Source organism: Haematobia irritans, chromosome 2, assembly GCF_050003625.1.
Source record: "Haematobia irritans isolate KBUSLIRL chromosome 2, ASM5000362v1, whole genome shotgun sequence".
Classification (NCBI taxonomy): Eukaryota; Metazoa; Arthropoda; class Insecta; order Diptera; family Muscidae; genus Haematobia; species Haematobia irritans.
In genome coordinates, this window is record NC_134398.1 from 83167102 (window position 1) to 83185369 (window position 18268).

The window sequence follows — 18268 nt, forward strand, 5'->3', positions numbered from 1 at the left end:
TATCATGTTTAATTTTCTCAATATTCGTCATTCAAAATAAATTTCAACAGAGTAACGCATATGTGATGATAAAGTCAATAGAAAAGTGTAAAACATCAAAATTTCATGCAGCAATATACAAGTGAAAAATTCAATCGAAGCAAATATTGTTCGAGACAAATTAAAATTTTAAATACATCATAAAAGGATAATTTCCGAATTTTAATTGGCAAGGTAATACAGCTTCAACGTTTCTTATTGCTCTAACAACAAATAACAGACTCACCTATGTAAAATAGAGTCAGATTATGAAATAGTTATCGAAACAAACATCGAATTTAATATCGGATAGATATTTTGCGCTGTTTCCATTTATCACAACAACAATATCATTGAATTTCAGAGACGAGTTAATTGATCTACATAAAGAGCACAAGCCGTGCTAAATTCATTTACACGTATCGCAACAACAATAGCACTCAAACTCAAGAGTGTTTGCCATAGGAACTACAAAACAAAGAGAGCACAACCTGTGCTTTTGCTATTTACACATTCTCTTAAAATTTTGAACACATGCAATTGTCATTGTAGTCGACATACAAAGTAAATAACATACACTCGAGAAGAAATATCAATAAATTGGGAAACAATTTGCATTTTTACAAAATTATATTTGAAAATATAAACCATCTTATTAAAATACTAACCATCTATAATCTACTAACGTTTAAAAGTGAAATTTTCAACAATTTATTAGTCGATAGAAAAACTTTGGGGTTTGGAAATCGACAACTTAAATAGTTACACGCTCTTATTCCTTGGGAAATTTGTGTTATTTTGATTGCAATATGAATTTTTGAAATTCTTTATTTCCGGGAATATTTGAATTTTGGTATCGGGAAGGTTTACAGTAACTTCCATAAATATTTCATCAGTTCCGACGTAGAAATCCTTTACATTGTCAGATACATCTCGCGCAATTTTGTCTAGGAGACATTTATTTTCTTTATACTTCGTGGGGTTTATAGTAATCCTTTTGGAAACTATTTCTATATTATCGTAGATTTCGTGGTAACCCTATTTTTAATCACCACAGGTTTTATAGTCACCCTTCTAAACTATTCCGCATTCACCACAGGTTTCATAGTCACCCTGCAGAAAACTATCCACTTATTACAAAGTCTTCATTGGATTTCATCCATATTAACTTAACATCGGTTTTGTCATAATAGGGACTTTCGTTAGCTCACATTTTGTGCTTGCGTCTGTGTGCGATAATTTGCGAGTTTTTTTAGTTTCTGCGTAGATCTGTAAAATTGATTCACAATGACGGAACAGGAAAGAATTAATCTTTCCAGTACAGAGAACTCGTCTCCGTTATACACCAAATTTTTATTCGATTGTGAACAACTGATCGTGTTATGCTCTTCTATGGAAAAACTGGAATTAATCGAACAGACGGAGTCGTTGGTACAGGTTAGGGCGGAGGATCTTGATCAGAGGTGGCGAAAGGTCCAAGCCGCGTATGAATCTGTGATATTATCGCCTGATTCAGATAAGAAACTTAAAGACAATGCGGGCGTCAATTTCAACATTTGCCTGGAGACATACTATGTCGCTAGGTCGCGTGTATTGGATATGATCAAGGTAGTGTCCTCACCAAATCCTCGAACCGAGGCCTCTCGATTAGCCATATCACCAAATGAATTTCCAAGTCCCTGCCCAAGTGTGACCGAACAACGGGGAGATTCGTCAGGTATTTACTTGAAAGTACCTCCGTGCGATACCGAGGTTTTCAAGGGTGGTTACGAAGAGTGGCCGTCTTTCCGTGACATGTTCACGGCGGTTTACGTAAACCACCCGAAACTAACTAAGGCCCAAAAATTGTACCACCTTCGCAATAAAACACAAGGTCCTGCAGGGGCTATTGTAAAACGCTATCCACTGTGCGACGAGAACTTTGAGTTGGCATGGAGTGCCCTGAAATCAAGGTATGAAAACAAGCGAGTACTGGTGGACAACCAACTCAAAATACTTTTCGACATTCCTATGGCCGCAGTGGAAAGTAGCGAATCTATACAGAGGATACAAAGTACGGTAAACGATTGTTTGTCGACCCTTAAAACATTGCAAGTAAATGTTGAGCATTGGGACCCAATTCTTATTTACTTAATTTCAACAAAACTTCCCGACAAGACTCTTTCTTTATGGGAGGAGTCTCTTAAATCGCATAGTGAATTACCCTTATGGTCACAGCTAGATGCATTTTTGATAAACCGTTTTGAAGTTGTTGAACGATTGTCTAGTATAAAGTCTACAAAAGATAGGTACAATTTTCCTACCACCGGCAATCGAAAAGTTCAAACTTACTCGTCTCAAGAAAGGCTAAATTTTTCTTGCCCATGTTGTGATTCCAATCATTCCATTCGCGTTTGTCCAAAGTTTCGAAGTTTATCTCAACAAGAGAGAATTGACTTTGCATTTAAAAGGAAATTGTGCAATAATTGTCTTTCTCCACATCATTCCAAGCCGAAATGCAAAAGTTCGAATACCTGCATTATCTGTCAGAAAAATCATCATTCTTTGTTGCATTTGCCCAGGAAATCTGATTCCGATGGCACAGGTGAAAATTTGAATAGGGATGCCATGGAGTTTATCCCTGTAAACGCTGATAGAACGCACGAAAGAGAATCTTTCACTGAGTCGCCACCTTCGTCAAATTTGAACTCCCAAGTACAAGCTAATTGCTCCTTCAACAATGAGATAATTTTATTAAGAACTGCTTTGGTTCAAATGGATCTTAGAGGGGAGTTATTTACAGTGCGTGCTCTTATTGATCCAGGGTCACAGCGCACGTTTGTATCCGAAAGACTCATGAGACTTCTCAATATTCCTTCGAGAAACGCACAATTCGAGATATTCGGCATAGGTGGTCAAAACCAATGCGCTAATAAGGAATGCGAAATTTCTTTGTATGCATATAGATACGATTTAAGATTTTCTATAAGTGCTATTGTATACTTCATTCGCCATTCCGACTCCTCATGAGCTCGAAGGTATAGACTTAGCAGACCCAAATTTCAACAAATCAGCCCAAATAGATCTCGTTTTGGGTAATGACTCGGAACGATTTATAAATATTGACGGTATTAGGAAAAACGTTTGCGGGAATACCTCCGCATACAATACAGTCTTCGGTTGGGTTCTCAGTGGTCCCACGAAATCTCAGCAGGTTCAAGCTTTCACAACGCAAGTTGTTGTAAATGATGCTCCTTCTCTCGATGAAATTTTACGAAGATTTTGGGAAATAGAGGAAATACCTTTTTCCCACCCACCCTCAGAAGATGATGAATACTGCGAAGAATTATACTCGAAAACGACTACACGTCAAAAGGACGGACGGTATGTCGTAAGACTGCCATTCAAAAAAGAATTTCCTGATTCTATGTTTTTGGGGTCGTCTCGATTTATTGCTCTTGGGCAACTGGCTAGGATAGAACTAACTTTATCCAAGAATCCTGACCTCCAGACGCAATATAATTCCGTTCTTGATGAGTATATCTCTTTAGGGCACATGGAAGAGACATCAAACCAAGAAATTGCCTCTAATGGTAAATACAAGACTTTTTATCTTCCACACCACGCCGTTGTGCGACCCGAACACAAGACCACAAAAGTGAGAATTGTGTTTAATGCCTCCCGAAAATCCAAATCAGGATTTTCCCTAAATGACGTTCTTCTGACGGGTCCCACTCTTCAGACTGATTTAATTGCTACAGTCTTGAATTGGAGAAAGTACAAATATGTCTTCAGTGGAGACATACAGAAAATGTACAGGCAAATCCGCGTACATCCCGATGACTGCCCTTATCAACGAATTTTGTATCAAAAAACTTCCGATAGTGTTGTAAAGGACTATCAACTTAACACTGTAACTTTCGGCTTGAACTGTGCTCCCTACCTAGCTATACGTACTCTCTTGCAACTTGCATCTGACTATGAGGCACAGTTACCCAAAGTAGCTTCTGTACTTCGGAAGGAAACTTATGTCGACGACATTCTTACTGGCGGTTACTCCATTGATGAGACAAAAAAACTTCAATCTCAGCTTATGGCCACTCTATCGTCTGCAGGTTTCCCACTCAAGAAGATGACAGCTAACGATTTCCGACTTTTGGACCATTTAGAACCGGGAGATTTATATGATTTAGATTTTTTGCGCCTCGATGAGGCAAGCTCAACCAAGACTCTTGGCATCAAATGGAATGCCTTGACGGACTCATTTAAATATGCCTTTAACCCGGGTTTGACTTTCTCAAGTGTTACGAAAAGAAAGGTGCTATCAACAGTAGCTCAGCTATTCGACCCGGCTGGTTGGATAACGCCTATAACAATAAAGGCCAAAATGTTAATGCAACAATTGTGGTTAGAAGGCTCAGGTTGGGACGATATTTTAAGCGCGGATTCTCGTAAAACATGGGAGCAATTGCTCTCTGATTTCTCTCACTTAAACGCTCTACACATTCCACGTTGGATTCAGTACATGCCAACAAATATAGTTCAGATACATGGGTTTTCAGACGCATCTAAAGCTGCATATTGTGCTTGCGTCTACGTTAGGGTTCAATCATCAGATTTTACGTCACATTCGAATCTTTTAGTAGCCAAGAGTAAGGTTGCCCCACTTCAAACGGTTTGTTTGCCCCGATTAGAGCTCAACGGCGCCGAGTTACTAGCCAAACTCGTTAACTATGTTGTCGTTCAATTCGATTTCAAGAACCCGGAGATAGTTTTATGGACAGATTCATCCATTGTCCTTGGTTGGCTTTCAAAACCTCCCTGGTCTTGGGAGACCTATGTGGCCAACCGCACATCCAAAATACACACCCTTGTCCCTACAGCGCAGTGGAGACACGTGCCAACACACGATAATCCCGCCGATTTAGGCACACGTGGCTGCAGGCCTCAAGATCTTGAGAATAATATGTTATGGTGGAAGGGGCCCTCATGGATAACAGATCCACCATCAACTTGGCCCAAAAAAAATATTGTGGCTCCTTCGGAGCCCAAAAGGGTTCAAACTCTGCATGTTACTTCAGAATATTGTGACATATTAGAAAGATTCTCATCATACACAAAAGCTTTAAGAGTGTTGTCATATGTTTTTCGTTTTTATAATTCTACACGTAGAAGAATAGTCATAGACATTGCGTACACTACAACCAATATCGCGCAAAGTGAAATTGTTTTTGTAAAGAAAAGATTGATAAATTTAGCTCAGAGGCATTATTTCCGTAATGAATATGATGCCATTGTACAAAACAATATTATACCCAAAGACAGCCCTATAACCACACTCAACCCATTCATTGATCAGGAAAATATTATTCGTGTGAATGGTCGATTGGCCCACTCATCTCTTCCTTATAGCGAAAGACATCCCATTATAATACCCGGTAATTCCAGATTCTGTGCACTATATTTATCGCATCTTCATACTTTTCTTATTCATGGAGATTGCTTACTAATGTGTCGTATGGTGCAGACCGAATTTTACATTTCGAGACTAAAACCCAGGGTGAAGTCAATTATTCGAAAATGTAAAGTTTGTACTATTTTCAAACAGAAATCGTGTTCTCAGATTATGGCTCCTTTGCCACTTGATAGATGCACTATCACACCACCCTTTCATGTAACGGGGGTCGATTTTGCGGGTCCATTTGAACTCAGAACCTCTCATTTACGGAAGGCTCCACTCATGAAGGGATATGTATCGGTATTTGTATGTTTTTCCACAAAAGCCATACATTTGGAACCGTGTTCCGATTTGTCGTCGGCGGCATTCGAGGCAACTTTCGCACGGTTTGTTGGTAGGCGAGGTCTACCCAAAAGGGTAGTATCAGATAATGGCCGAAATTTCGTAGGCGCCAGTAGGGTACTCCAAAGAGAATTCTCAAAATTTATTAAGTGTACATCCAGTGATATTTCCGACAAATATTCCACCCATGGGTTTGAATGGAGTTTTATTCCCCCCCATGCTCCACATATGGGCGGCCTCTGGGAGGCTGCAGTTAAAAGTTTCAAGCACCATTTTAGGAGGATTGCTGGGTCCCATAAATTTACATATGAACAATTTTCGACCATATTAGCCCGCATAGAAGGGGTCCTCAATTCTCGTCCCATTAGTGCAATATCGGAGGATCCGTCTGACTTAACAGCCCTCACTCCCGGTCATTTTTTAAAAGGGGCTCCACTATTGTCATTGCCAGAGCCTCTTATTCGTAATTTATCACTAGTCAATCGGTGGACAAAACTTAAAGCCTTACACCACCAATTCGCAATTCAATGGAAAAATGATTATCTAAAATCTCTGCAAAAAACGCTACAAATGGAAACAACCCAATCTAAATGTAAAAATTGGAGATTTAGTGGTAATAATCGATGACTTACTTCCACCTAACGAATGGCGGTTAGGCCGAGTGGAAAAAACTCATCCTGGCCCAGATGGCCAAATACGAATAGTAGATGTTCGAACCGCATCTGGACTTTTAAATCGCCCTATAGTAAAGCTATGTCATTTGCCTTTCTTAAACTCTGAATCTTCTAATTAAATAAATCACCAGTCTTCATATCAACATATATTTAACGCTCTTCACTATTGGTGGAAGCACATTAACGTTTTTAATTTTATACTTTTACAGTAGCAATCGCAGTTCAGAGGTATACCGCTGCAAATTGTGCAGAGGATTTCACAGCATTAGAATGTGTTCCAAATTTTTACGAATGACGCCCCTGGAAAGAAGTCGTGCGGTAAGACTCCACAATTACTGTATAAACTGTCTTGCAAAGAGTCATACAGTCGCAAAGTGCTCATCAAAAAACAAATGCAGAAAGTGCCAAAATTACCACCACACAATGTTGCACCCACAGCGTCAAACTGTGCGTTATAACTCCAAAAGTGGACCAAATGCACAACAAGGAATGCAGACGGAATGTTCCATCTCGTCCTCTCATACAAAACGTGCAATTAAACAGTGGGCAAGGAACAATGGCTCTCGATGTCAATATGTAAACCACCAGGCAGCCAACAAGCCTAAGAGATCCACGACCAAAACCAACAACAGCGGCGGTAATCCAACAATAGATCAACACATTCTATCAGATGCGATTCGTTCTTTGGCATGTGTGCTTTGCGCAAGCCACAAACCTTCCAACATATAGGCCCGGCGCCATGTATAAATCTATGGATTTATACTTATTACTTTGCTATGAATATGAATGAACATGAATTTGAATTATACGCTAACCGTTACAGTTTAGAAGTAATTTTATAGTTTGAAAGAAATGAATTTTATAGTTTGAATGTTATTCTTTGAAAAACGAATGTCATGTAAAAGGAAAGTTTTTGTGCTAAAAGATAGATATTTTTTTTCCTGGAAAGTTTTTTAATTTAAAATTGATCACTTTTTAAAACCCCGTCAAGGAAGCAACATCGTCATTGGTGAGAAACATAACCATCAATAAAGTCAACAGTGAACTAATTCTGCTTGGTGTTCTTATTGTGTCTTTACCTCTTCTCTGGGTTACTATACTTGTGTGGGTTAATCTCATTCCCTGAGAGATCTCATCCCACAAGTAACTTGGGTTTTTGTCTTTACAGCCTCGTTTTCTCTTGTGGGATTATATTATCTCTGTACCTATAAATACAGTCCACAACAACAACAACATCGACCAGTCAGTTATAGTGGTCCACTCGCTCCAACCCGTCATCACGATCCACTGTGTGTTGGAGTCATTCCCCCACCAGCTAGTTAAACCCTAAGTGTTCAATTAATATATTGAATATATTTATTAGGAATCAACAGCATCGAATCTCTTTGAAATATTAATTTATTATTCCACTATTTCCAATTTCCGTGTGATATTATCAACTGTAAAACGCACTTTTTCTTCTTCTTGTACTTTTCACTTTTAATAAGTTGCTGCCTAACGATTTTGTCCTCCTTTTACAATTTTAATACCTACAAATATAAAAAATCATAAAACATTTTTATTGCAAAAGGTTAGCGTCACTGAATATTACCTGATAATTGAAGATTCCAAAATGAAGACAAATGAAAGGGTTGTTATTCTGCTGGTGTTTTCTTTCTTTATACACTATCACGAACATTGATAGATTTATTTAAAAAACGAAAATTTTTCTCACTAATTTAAAATAACAAATATTTTATATATTTTATTTGTTATTTATTATATTATTTTACCATATTATTTTTTAACAATCTCTCCGCATACCAAAACAACGCGATTCCAACTAAAAAAACAACCGACGCGCAAATATATCGATTACACCCACGCGCAAACACATCGATTACGATGACAGGTATCGATTACAGGTAGACAATACAAATGTAGGAAAATTTCCTATATTCTAACAAGTGTGTTTCCTTAAGTTTTGAAAGGATTGCATACTTCTTAGTACCTAACCTAGTACGAATGAACTAAAATATTTTTCTATGCCAAGTGTTGTTGGTATGTATGAAAAACTTTCTATTATAAAGGAAGTCGCAATTATCATTTTATAAGAAATTTTACTAATTTTGAGGAAACTTGGTTTTAGTTCGGTTTTTGTTTATTTTTACGAATGCTTTGTTATCGGTGAATAAAATTTTCTTTTTCAGTAGTAAATTCTTATACCCAGCGAAGAAAATAGTATGAGTAAAATTCCATTCCTTATTCTAGTTAATGAACTAATCCTAACAGCTTACAGTTTAGGATTTTTTTACTGAAACGAGTAAATTTTATTATTTTTCACAAAAATTTACCTTAATGGAAATAAAATGGTTAAACTATATTGATGAAAATTTTTTCCTTTAGTTTCGAAGGCACTTTTTTCTGGGTGCAAAAAAAACGCTTCTCTAACATATGTTCCAAACATATTTTGCAGGAAGCACATATATAATATATGCCGAAACATTATTATATTTGTTTTATGTGAACATATTATATGTTTGGAAGCATTTTGAGCCGAAAAATATTATATGCTTGGAAGAATTTTCTCCCCAAGAAGATTGTGCTTATACCCTCACATAATTTTCACTTCCACGAAATTTTTAGTTCTCGGCACCTCTTTCTGTAATACAAATAATGTTGAAGAAATTATTCAATTATTTATAATTTTTTAAATTTAACCTTTCGCCTGGACGGAGAATCGAACCGGGAACCATGCATTTTGTAAGCCAACACACTACCACTGGGCTACGTAGCTGTTATAGTCACCAATAGACAATTATCGTTATAAGTTACATTTATAGTTTGCAGCGCCCACGAGCTCATGCAAACATAACATTATTTAACAGAAACATACATTTGTTGGCCACGTGGAGCAGTGGTTAGCATACGTTCCGATTTCTTTTAACGAACCAAGAAAAAATTTTGCCCAAAATGCCAAACAAAACACATGTCCACACATATATAATATGCTGCTCTCAAGGCGAAAACACATGCTGTTTTTTTTCAAATGTCTATTCTCTTGGTTCCGAATGTCTATTCTCTTTACTCCGAATACTCATTCTAATATTCAAATTAAATAATATTTAGACGTAAGCATATCAAATTTTTGGCCTTATCATAAAACAGTTTTCCGAAACAACATACAAGCGGTTTCACAGAAATTGCTCTCTTTTCATTCTCTCGCTGCACCCTCACAAAAATCGCTTCTGTAACATATACTCCCAAAGATATTTTGCTTCAAGCATATACATTTTTGGGTATTGCCCAAACATTTATCTGTTTGATCTCTTCCAATATATAATATGTTTGAAAGCATATTGGTCTAAACAATATATGTTTGGGTAGTCTAAGTTCCAAACATTTTGTATTTTTGCATCCAAATTCAATAATGTTGTCTTCTAAAAAACAATATGTTATTATGTGAACATATAATCTGTTTGGAAGCATTTTGCATCCAAAAATATTATATGCTTATATTATATACAAAGGTACACCCTCAAAAAAATCGCTTCTGTAACACATACCCCAAACACATTTTGCTTCAAGCATATATATTTTCAGGGTTGGTCCAAACAAAATATTGTTTGTATTTTTCAAACAAATTATGTTTCACCTTAGGGCATACACTGGTAGTAAACAATTTTAATGAAATTTTCTTTGTGTGGATATATTTTTAAGGCGCCAATTGGTTACTTCCATTATTTTACTTGCATCATACTATCTAGGTCTCTCTTTCTAAACACATATATGTTTAAATTGAGTTTTTATTATTTTCCGCTATTCTAACGCCAAGCTTTTGTTTCATACACTGTTAGAAATATATGTTTTTCATATATTTTTAAACACTATATATTTAAGTGCAAACATGTAATGTTCCTAACCTAACACTATATGTTTGGGACACATATGTTAATATGTTAGAATATATTATGTTTGAGGCGTGAATGTTTCATAAAAATAATATGTGTGAATGTAAACATATATAAATTTACAAATTTGTAGTAAACATATATATGTTGTGATATTTTATTCAGAGAGCGACAGAGAAAGAGAGAATAGAGAAAGAAATTGAGATAGAAACCGGGAGGGTTGACCAAAGATATCAACATAACACAGCGAGAGTTTTGCAGCTAACACAATTGAAAAAGTTTATTTTCTTTAAAATGAATTATTAAAGAAAAGTAAAAGGCAAAACAGGGTCATTTTAGAGCGATAATGCCAACTTAATACCGGCCTTAAAGGTAAAAATGAAATTAAGTACAAAGCACGATAAGATTTAAATGCATTTAAAATGGTGTTAAATGCTAGTAAAAAACTGTTCACGCCTAAATAAATGTATGTGTCTATTATAAAATTATTTATGTATGTTTATAATCGACTCCTCGTTCTTCTTTTGTTAGAGTTTTTGAATTCCTTCCAAATTTCAAACTTTTATACCAAAAACAGTTTTTTGTTACAAAATTTTTATTTTTGCAATAAAGAAATTATATTTGATCCAAAAGCTCAGTTAATTTCGTTTATATGAAGCACTGTTTCTGACTGTAAATCTTTAATAACCCACATTTCGAAGTTTCATTATAAAAATTTAATATAGTATAAATATAAATGTGTAAATTAAAACAAACAAAAAACCAGTGAGTAAAGTAGAAAGTCGGGCGGGGCCGACTATATCATACCCTAAACCACCCCTACTGAATTAGTAAACATAAGCATTTGTGGGATATCATTGGTATAGGTTTTGGAGAACATAAAGGGGGTACATGTTTATGGGTGTCTTGTCACAATCTGAGCAGATATGTCTAATATTAGGAGCTATAGTTTATTTTGCACCAAAAGAGTTAGTATGCCACTAATATTGAGTCCATTATTAAACAAGTAAGTAAAGTAGAAAGTCGGGCGGGGCCGACTATATCATACCCTAAACCACCATTACAGAATTAGTAATCATAAGCATTTGTGGGGTAAAATATAGGTCTGGGAGATAAACCGCAGTTGCATATTGAAGAAAATTAAGGGGTACATGTCTATGGGTGCTATGTGTCAATCTGACTAGAGCTCATAGTCAATGTTGCCAGGGTAAATGTTCGGTTTACTCTACAAGGACAAAAAAGTTCCCCACTTTCCCATACATTCCCAAACAATTTTCCCTACTATATTTTTCGTTAAATTTAAAAAAATTATACAAAACACAAATGGTTCTAAGTACTTTATTATCTTAAAACATGAATATGCAACGTATATAACTTAGAATATAAATTTGTATTACCACCACGGTTGCCACAGTTGGTAGAATTCTACCCAAATTAGTAATCTTTTTTGTTAAATCTCTACACGGATGAAAAAGACTGTTTTTCATATGTTTGGCTATAAACATTATATGTTTGGAACACAAATTTTTAAACACAAGCATATAATGAGTGCAAGCATATAATGTTCATAAACTAGCATAACATGTTTGGGACATATATGTTAATATGTTAGAACATATTATGTTTGGGACATAAAATGTTTGTAAATATAATATGCTTGAATGCAAACATATATTAATTTAGAAATAGCCTATAAACATATATGTGTTTAGTAGCTTGGAGCGTTATTTAACAGGGAGCGATATTGAATTAAGTTGGTGGTTGTTGCTTGTTATTACAAAATTAACATTTTATATTTCCTTGGGCAATTGATCAGCTACTTCTTTGATCCTTACAAACTGTGTGGTCCGCTGTTCGAATCCCCGTCCGGCAAAAGGTAAAATTAAAATAAAAAAAAATCATAAAATTGAATAATTTCTTCTACAATGTTTGTATTACAGAAAAAGGTGCTAAGAACTAAAAAATCTCGTGGAAGTGAGAAATATGTGGGGGAATATACAATTGGGCAGAAACAAAATTTTGAGCATTCAGGTCGAAAACCTATGTTGTTAGCACCTATATTACCTGTTTATTTTCATAATTCATTATGATTGTAAATATATAAATAAATAAATAAAATTTTGAGCACAATATTGTTTGGGAGAATTTTTTTAAGCATATAATATTTTTGGGTGCAAAATGCTTCAAAACATATTATATGTTCACATAATAACATATTGTTTTTTGGAAGACAACATTATTGAATTTGGATGCAAAAATACAAAATGTTTGGAACTTAGACTACCCAAACATATATTGTTTAGACCAATATGCTTTCAAACATATTATATATTGGAAGAGATCAAACATATAAATGTTTGGGCAATACCCAAAAATGTATATGCTTGAAGCAAAATATGTTTGGGAGTATATGTTACAGAAGCGATTTTTTGTGAGCGTGTATAAAAATAAAATTTGGAAAAAGTTTCTATAAACAAATTTTTGTGAGAAGTTTTTCTATAGAAATAAAATTTTGACAATAAATTCTATAGAAATAAAATTTGGAGAAAAAATTCCACAGAAATAAAATTTTGAGAACATTTTTTATAGAAATAATATTTTGAAAAAAATTTCTATAGAACTACACGCAAAAAAATAATTCTTTCCTACCAAACGAAATTTTAGACAAACAAAGTTCGTTTCTCATTTGCTTTTCGCTGTAAGGAAGCGTATTTGGAAGAAAAGTATATACTTTTTGTGATAAACGTTTATTCTTTTCCAGGATGTAAAAACAATTTCATAAAGACTAACTCACAAAAAACATTGTTTTCTTGCTAATACCAACAATGTAGAAGAAATTATACAATTTTATAAATTTAAATTTTTTTTTACCTTTCGCCTGGACGAAGAATCGAACCGCGGACCATGCACTTTGTAAGCCAACACACTAACCACTGAGCTATGTAGCTGTTGTGGTCATCAATAGATAAATATCCATATAACTAATATTTATATAGCATAGCTTGCGGCGCCCACGAACCGAATAAACAAAGTTTATTTAACAGAAACAAACATTTAGTTTGGCACCGTGGAGCAGTGGTTGATACGTCCGACTTGCATGCCAAGGGTCGCGGGTTCGATCCCTGCTTCGACCAAAGTTTTTTTTTTGTTTTTTTTTTACATATATTCCAGATATGTTCGGAAGATTCTGAAAAAATGTTCAACATTATATTGTACTATATTAAATTTTGAACTGTAAAATGTGTCTTATTAAAGACCTAAAGTCAGAAAAGAACAGTGTTTGATATAAACGAAATGGACTTTGTTGTTGTTTCAAAAATAACTCTTTTTATTGAAAAAATAAAAATTTTGTAACAAACGAATTTTTTTGGTGATAAAAGTTTAAATTTTTCGAAGCAATTCAAAAAACTCTAACAAAAGAAAAACGTTTTCGGTACACGTTTTCCAAACGTTTTTTTTCTTTGCGTGTACAATTTTGACCAAATGTTCTATAGAAATAAAATGTTGACAAAATTTTCTACAGCAATAACGTTTACCACACATTGTTAAAGATCAAGCCTTGCCGGCTTCTAATTTCCTCCTCTAGAGCCATCAAAATGTAAAAATTATTACAAATTGTGTTGAGTGAAAATGTCCTACATTGTGGCCCTACGTCCCTACAAGACGCTAAATATTAGAAAACCCCTACGTATAGGGAATTTCTCCTACTTCTAGCAACACTGGCTGTGTTGATATTGCACCTACGGAGTTAGTATGCCACTAATATTGAGTCCATTATTAAAAAAGAGAAAATCGTTCAATTAGTGTGGGTAATAAATCCAAATTTGTAAAAATCGAGCAATATTCTTATGTAAGAGCTACAAGTACGTATAAATGCGATCGGCTAGTACATCAAAATTTGAAATTTGAGTAACATTGGTTAATAAATAAGAGTATTATGGCCAAATTTGGGAAAATCGAGCGATGCATATATATGGAAGCTATATGTAAATCTGAACCAATTTGGATAATATTTTGCGGGTTTGATTAATACCACAAAAGGTTACCTTGTGCAAAATTTGAGTAAGATCAGTTAAGAAATGATGCCTCTATGGTCAAACATAAGGTTATTAGGGGCAAATTTTTCAAAATCGGGCGATACATATATAGGAGCTATATCTACATCTGAACCGATTTCGATGAAATTTTGCACATACCGTTAGTACTATAAAGGACTGGATCTAGCCAACTTTGAGTAAGATCGGATAATAAATAATGGTACTATGGCCAGATTTGGGAAAATCGTGCTATACATATATATGGGAGCTATATCTCAATCTGAACCGATTTCGATGAAATTTTTCACATATAGTTAGTGCTATAGAAGATTATATTTAACCAACTTTGAGTAAGATCGGTTGATAAATAAGGGTTTTATGGCCAAATTTAGAAAATTCGGGCGGTACATATATATGGGAGCTATAGCTAAATCTGAACCGATTTCGATGATTTTTTGCACATATAGTTAGTTCTATAAAAGATTACATTTAGCCAACTTTGAGTAAGATCGGTTGATAAATAAAGGTTTTGTCGCCAAATTTGGGAAAATCGGGCGATACATATATATGAGAGCTATATCTAAATCTGAACCGATTTGGATGAAATTTTGCAGACTTGAAGGGCGATGGAAAAGATTACCTTTTGCCAAATTTGGTGACGATCCGTTTGAAAAAAAACGCAACGTGACCCCATTTGTCGAAATCGGGCGATACATATATATGGGAGCTATATCTAAATTTAATCCGATTCCAAATTCAATAGCGTTCGTCCTTGTGTCCAAAAAACTCCCTGTACCAAATTTCATCAAAATCGGATAATAATTGCGACCGGAATCCTGTGAACAACAAATACATGGACAGACGGACGGACACCAAGCGCTAGATCGACTCAGGAGTTGATTCTGAGTCGATCGGTATACATTTTATGGGGTCTAAAATCAATATTTCTGGTAGGCACATTTTTTGGCCGATCAAACTTATTATACCCTGACCACTATGTGGTTTAGGGTATAATTACTGTTCGGTCGGAGCAGCGATTGGACCCACGACCCTTTGCATGCTAGATGGACATGCTAACCATTGCTCCACGTGGCAAACAAATGTATGTTTATGTTAAATAATGTTTTGTTTGCATCGGCTCGTGGGCACCGCAGACTATGCTATATAAATATAACTTATAACGATAATTGTCTATTGATGACCATAACAACTAACATAACAGCATAACAGCGAAAAACGAACATAGTACTTACATTTAGATTAAAATTTTAAATTACTCTAAAATTCAAACACAAATGGTTCTTATAAATCCAGAGTTTTATGTAAAGTAGAATCTTAAATATATATGAACGATTGGTTTTCGTTGATACCATCGTTAGGCGAAAAATCTTAGTTTAATATTGCTATGTTTTTATTATCTTTTAGGGATTTCATAAATATTTAAGAATTTTGGAAAATTCTTTGACCAACCATGACAACTCTTAACAGCAATTATACAATTCTTAAGTAACCGTTAACGTTTGTATTTTAGTAAGCTTCGAAAAAAAATTTAAACAAATTCCCAATGAAATGTTTCCCCCTTTCATATTTGCCAGCATTAAATTCCTTTACATGCTGAGAACATTAGTCTAGCAACGAATCACTGGCACGAAAGTGTCACAACTCCTTCGGATTGAAATGAATTTATATTTTTTCTGGCGCATGATATGTTTGACACGAACTGTTTTATCGCACTTGAACAATATTGCAATTTGGCATGCATGAGTAAATAAGGAGCAGACACATTTTCATCTTTTTCAGGACATCTTCTGCAATTGCTTGACTAGATATTACTGCGGACTTTCAATACATTGAACTTTTTCGATGCAGATAAACAAACAAGGGCAATTTATTGACTTATCATCAAAGAATGAAGCCGCCGATTTCAGTCGCTGCCGACTTTTTTGCCAGTCGACGCCGCCGCCGAATATGTCGATTCATCTCGACTCAAAATTAGCCGCTAATTAATCAAAAATATCGGTTTAAATCAGAAAAATGTATTAAGAATTGTCGTAATTTTTGCCAAAAATGTTTAGCCTTTCATCATAGACCAAGGAAGGTATAGACATCTCAAGTGAATTCACCATGGTTTTGTTTATTTGCAGAGCGCAGTCATTCCACTCAATTGCGCAGTCAAGTGACTCAATTTCTTTTTGGAAAACAAGAATTACCGTACAAAGCAGCCAATTTGCATTACAAAAAAGGTGTGAATGGATCAAATTTTATAAGCTTTTACAATATTTTGTGTTTCATCAAGAGAACAAAGGAAAGAAAACAAAAATAAAGCCAAATTAAAAAATCACTCAATTGCAGACGAAAAAGAGCCCTCTACGGTGTGCAGACAAACTACAGCTCTGTGAATTCATTTGAGATGTCTTATATTTAATTGGTCTATGCTTTCATCCACAATCATACTATTTTAAAGTGTTCTGCAAAAATTTACCTTAGAAAATTTGAATGAAATGTAAATTTGACTGTAAGATTGGTTGTACAACTAATCTCATTACCATTCGAATAACTTCAAATTGATGTTATAATTTCGGCTTCATTCTCTGCTTATCATTCTGCTCTCTGCCATGACTTTATAATAAAAAGTTTTGCCGTGCATGTTTCATGAGAGGAAGTCTACAACGTTGGCTCATTGTATTGTAATCAGAATCAAAATCGACTTTTTGAGTTTTCGTCTTTTTCAAAATTAAACTTTAAAAAAATAGTTCCTGACTTTCAGTTTAAAACCATGCATTGACTAAACTACAAGTATAGCTTAACCAACAGAGGAAAAGAATGTTTGTCAAATTTATTTGGGCAAAGCCCTATAGACTGCAAGATGGTTGGATGGACGCACATTTCGGAATTAGCACATTCCTCATCAGCATCCTCTACTTGCAGCAAAACTATCAACCAATTATCAGAATAAATTCAGGCAGTTCATTAAACCCAACAATGAACCACCCTTGAACCTTCCGAAAAAGGGTTTTACATGATAGCCGGCTTATGCCGAAATAAATTCGTACAAACCTATCTCTATTCCTTTGCCACCGTCAAATTATCGATTTGAGTGTAGTTGGCTGGGTTTATTTTGAGTGTGCTTCCTCTTTATACCCTTCACCACTACTGTGGTACAGGGTATAATAAGTTTGTGCATTTGTATGTAACGCCACGAAATAGTGGTCATAGACCCATCTTTTAGTATACCGATCGGCTTAGAATTAAATTCTGAGTCGATTTAGCGATGTCCGTCTGTCTGTCTGTCTGTCCGTCTGTCTGTTGATGTATTTTTGTGTGCAAAGTACAGCTCGTAGTTTTAGTCCGATTGTCCTAAAATTTAGTATAGGGTCCTGTTTCGGCTCAAAGACGATCCCTATTGATTTTGGAAAAAATCGGTTCAGATTTAGATATAGCTGCCATATATATTTTTCACCGATCTGGTCATAATTGGCGTGTGTATCAACCGATCTTCCTCAAATTCCGTACATCCGAATATTTTATGGGTCTGGAAAAACTTGCAAAATATCAGCCAAATCGGTTCAGATTTAGATATAGCTCCCATATATAGCTTTCGCCCGATTTACACTCATTTGCCCACAGAGGCCAATTTTTTGCTCCGATTTAGTTGAAATTTTGCACAGGGAGTAGAATTAGCAATATAGCTATGCGTGTCAAATTTGGTTGAAATCGGTTCAGATTTGGATATATCTCCCATATATAGCTTTCGCCCGATTTACACTCATATGACCACAGAGGCCAATTTTTAACTCCGATTTCGTTGAAATTTTGCACAGGGAGTAGAATTAGCATTGTAACTATGCGTGCCAAATTTGGTTGAAATCG

At 35.1% G+C, this 18268-nt stretch overlaps 2 protein-coding genes across 3 annotated transcripts in view; one reads left to right on the plus strand and one right to left on the minus strand.

Annotated features, from left to right (window-relative positions):
- LOC142225647 (dipeptidyl peptidase 4) overlaps positions 1-18268 on the minus strand; it is a 156835-nt gene that overhangs the window by 59126 nt on the left and 79441 nt on the right. The gene's annotated exons all lie outside the window — the stretch shown is intronic.
- On the plus strand, positions 1306-6424 carry LOC142224708 (uncharacterized). Its single transcript, XM_075294497.1, has 4 exons — positions 1306-2908; positions 2988-5435; positions 5496-5557; positions 5606-6424. Exons 1-4 carry the CDS (start codon positions 1306-1308, stop codon positions 6422-6424), a joined length of 4932 nt encoding a protein of 1643 aa, XP_075150612.1.

What these genes read in the sequence shown, in the direction of transcription:
- LOC142224708 (XM_075294497.1), top strand. Translation starts at nt 1,306, where the DNA reads ATGACGGAACAGGAAAGAATTAATCTTTCCAGTACAGAGAACTCGTCT. An exon ending in ATTCGAGATATTCGGCATAG is followed by an intron (nt 2,909 to 2,987) that starts GTGGTCAAAACC and finishes ATTTTCTATAAG; the next exon opens with TGCTATTGTATACTTCATTC. An exon ending in TTTCGAGACTAAAACCCAGG is followed by an intron (nt 5,558 to 5,605) that starts GTGAAGTCAATT and finishes ATTTTCAAACAG; the next exon opens with AAATCGTGTTCTCAGATTAT.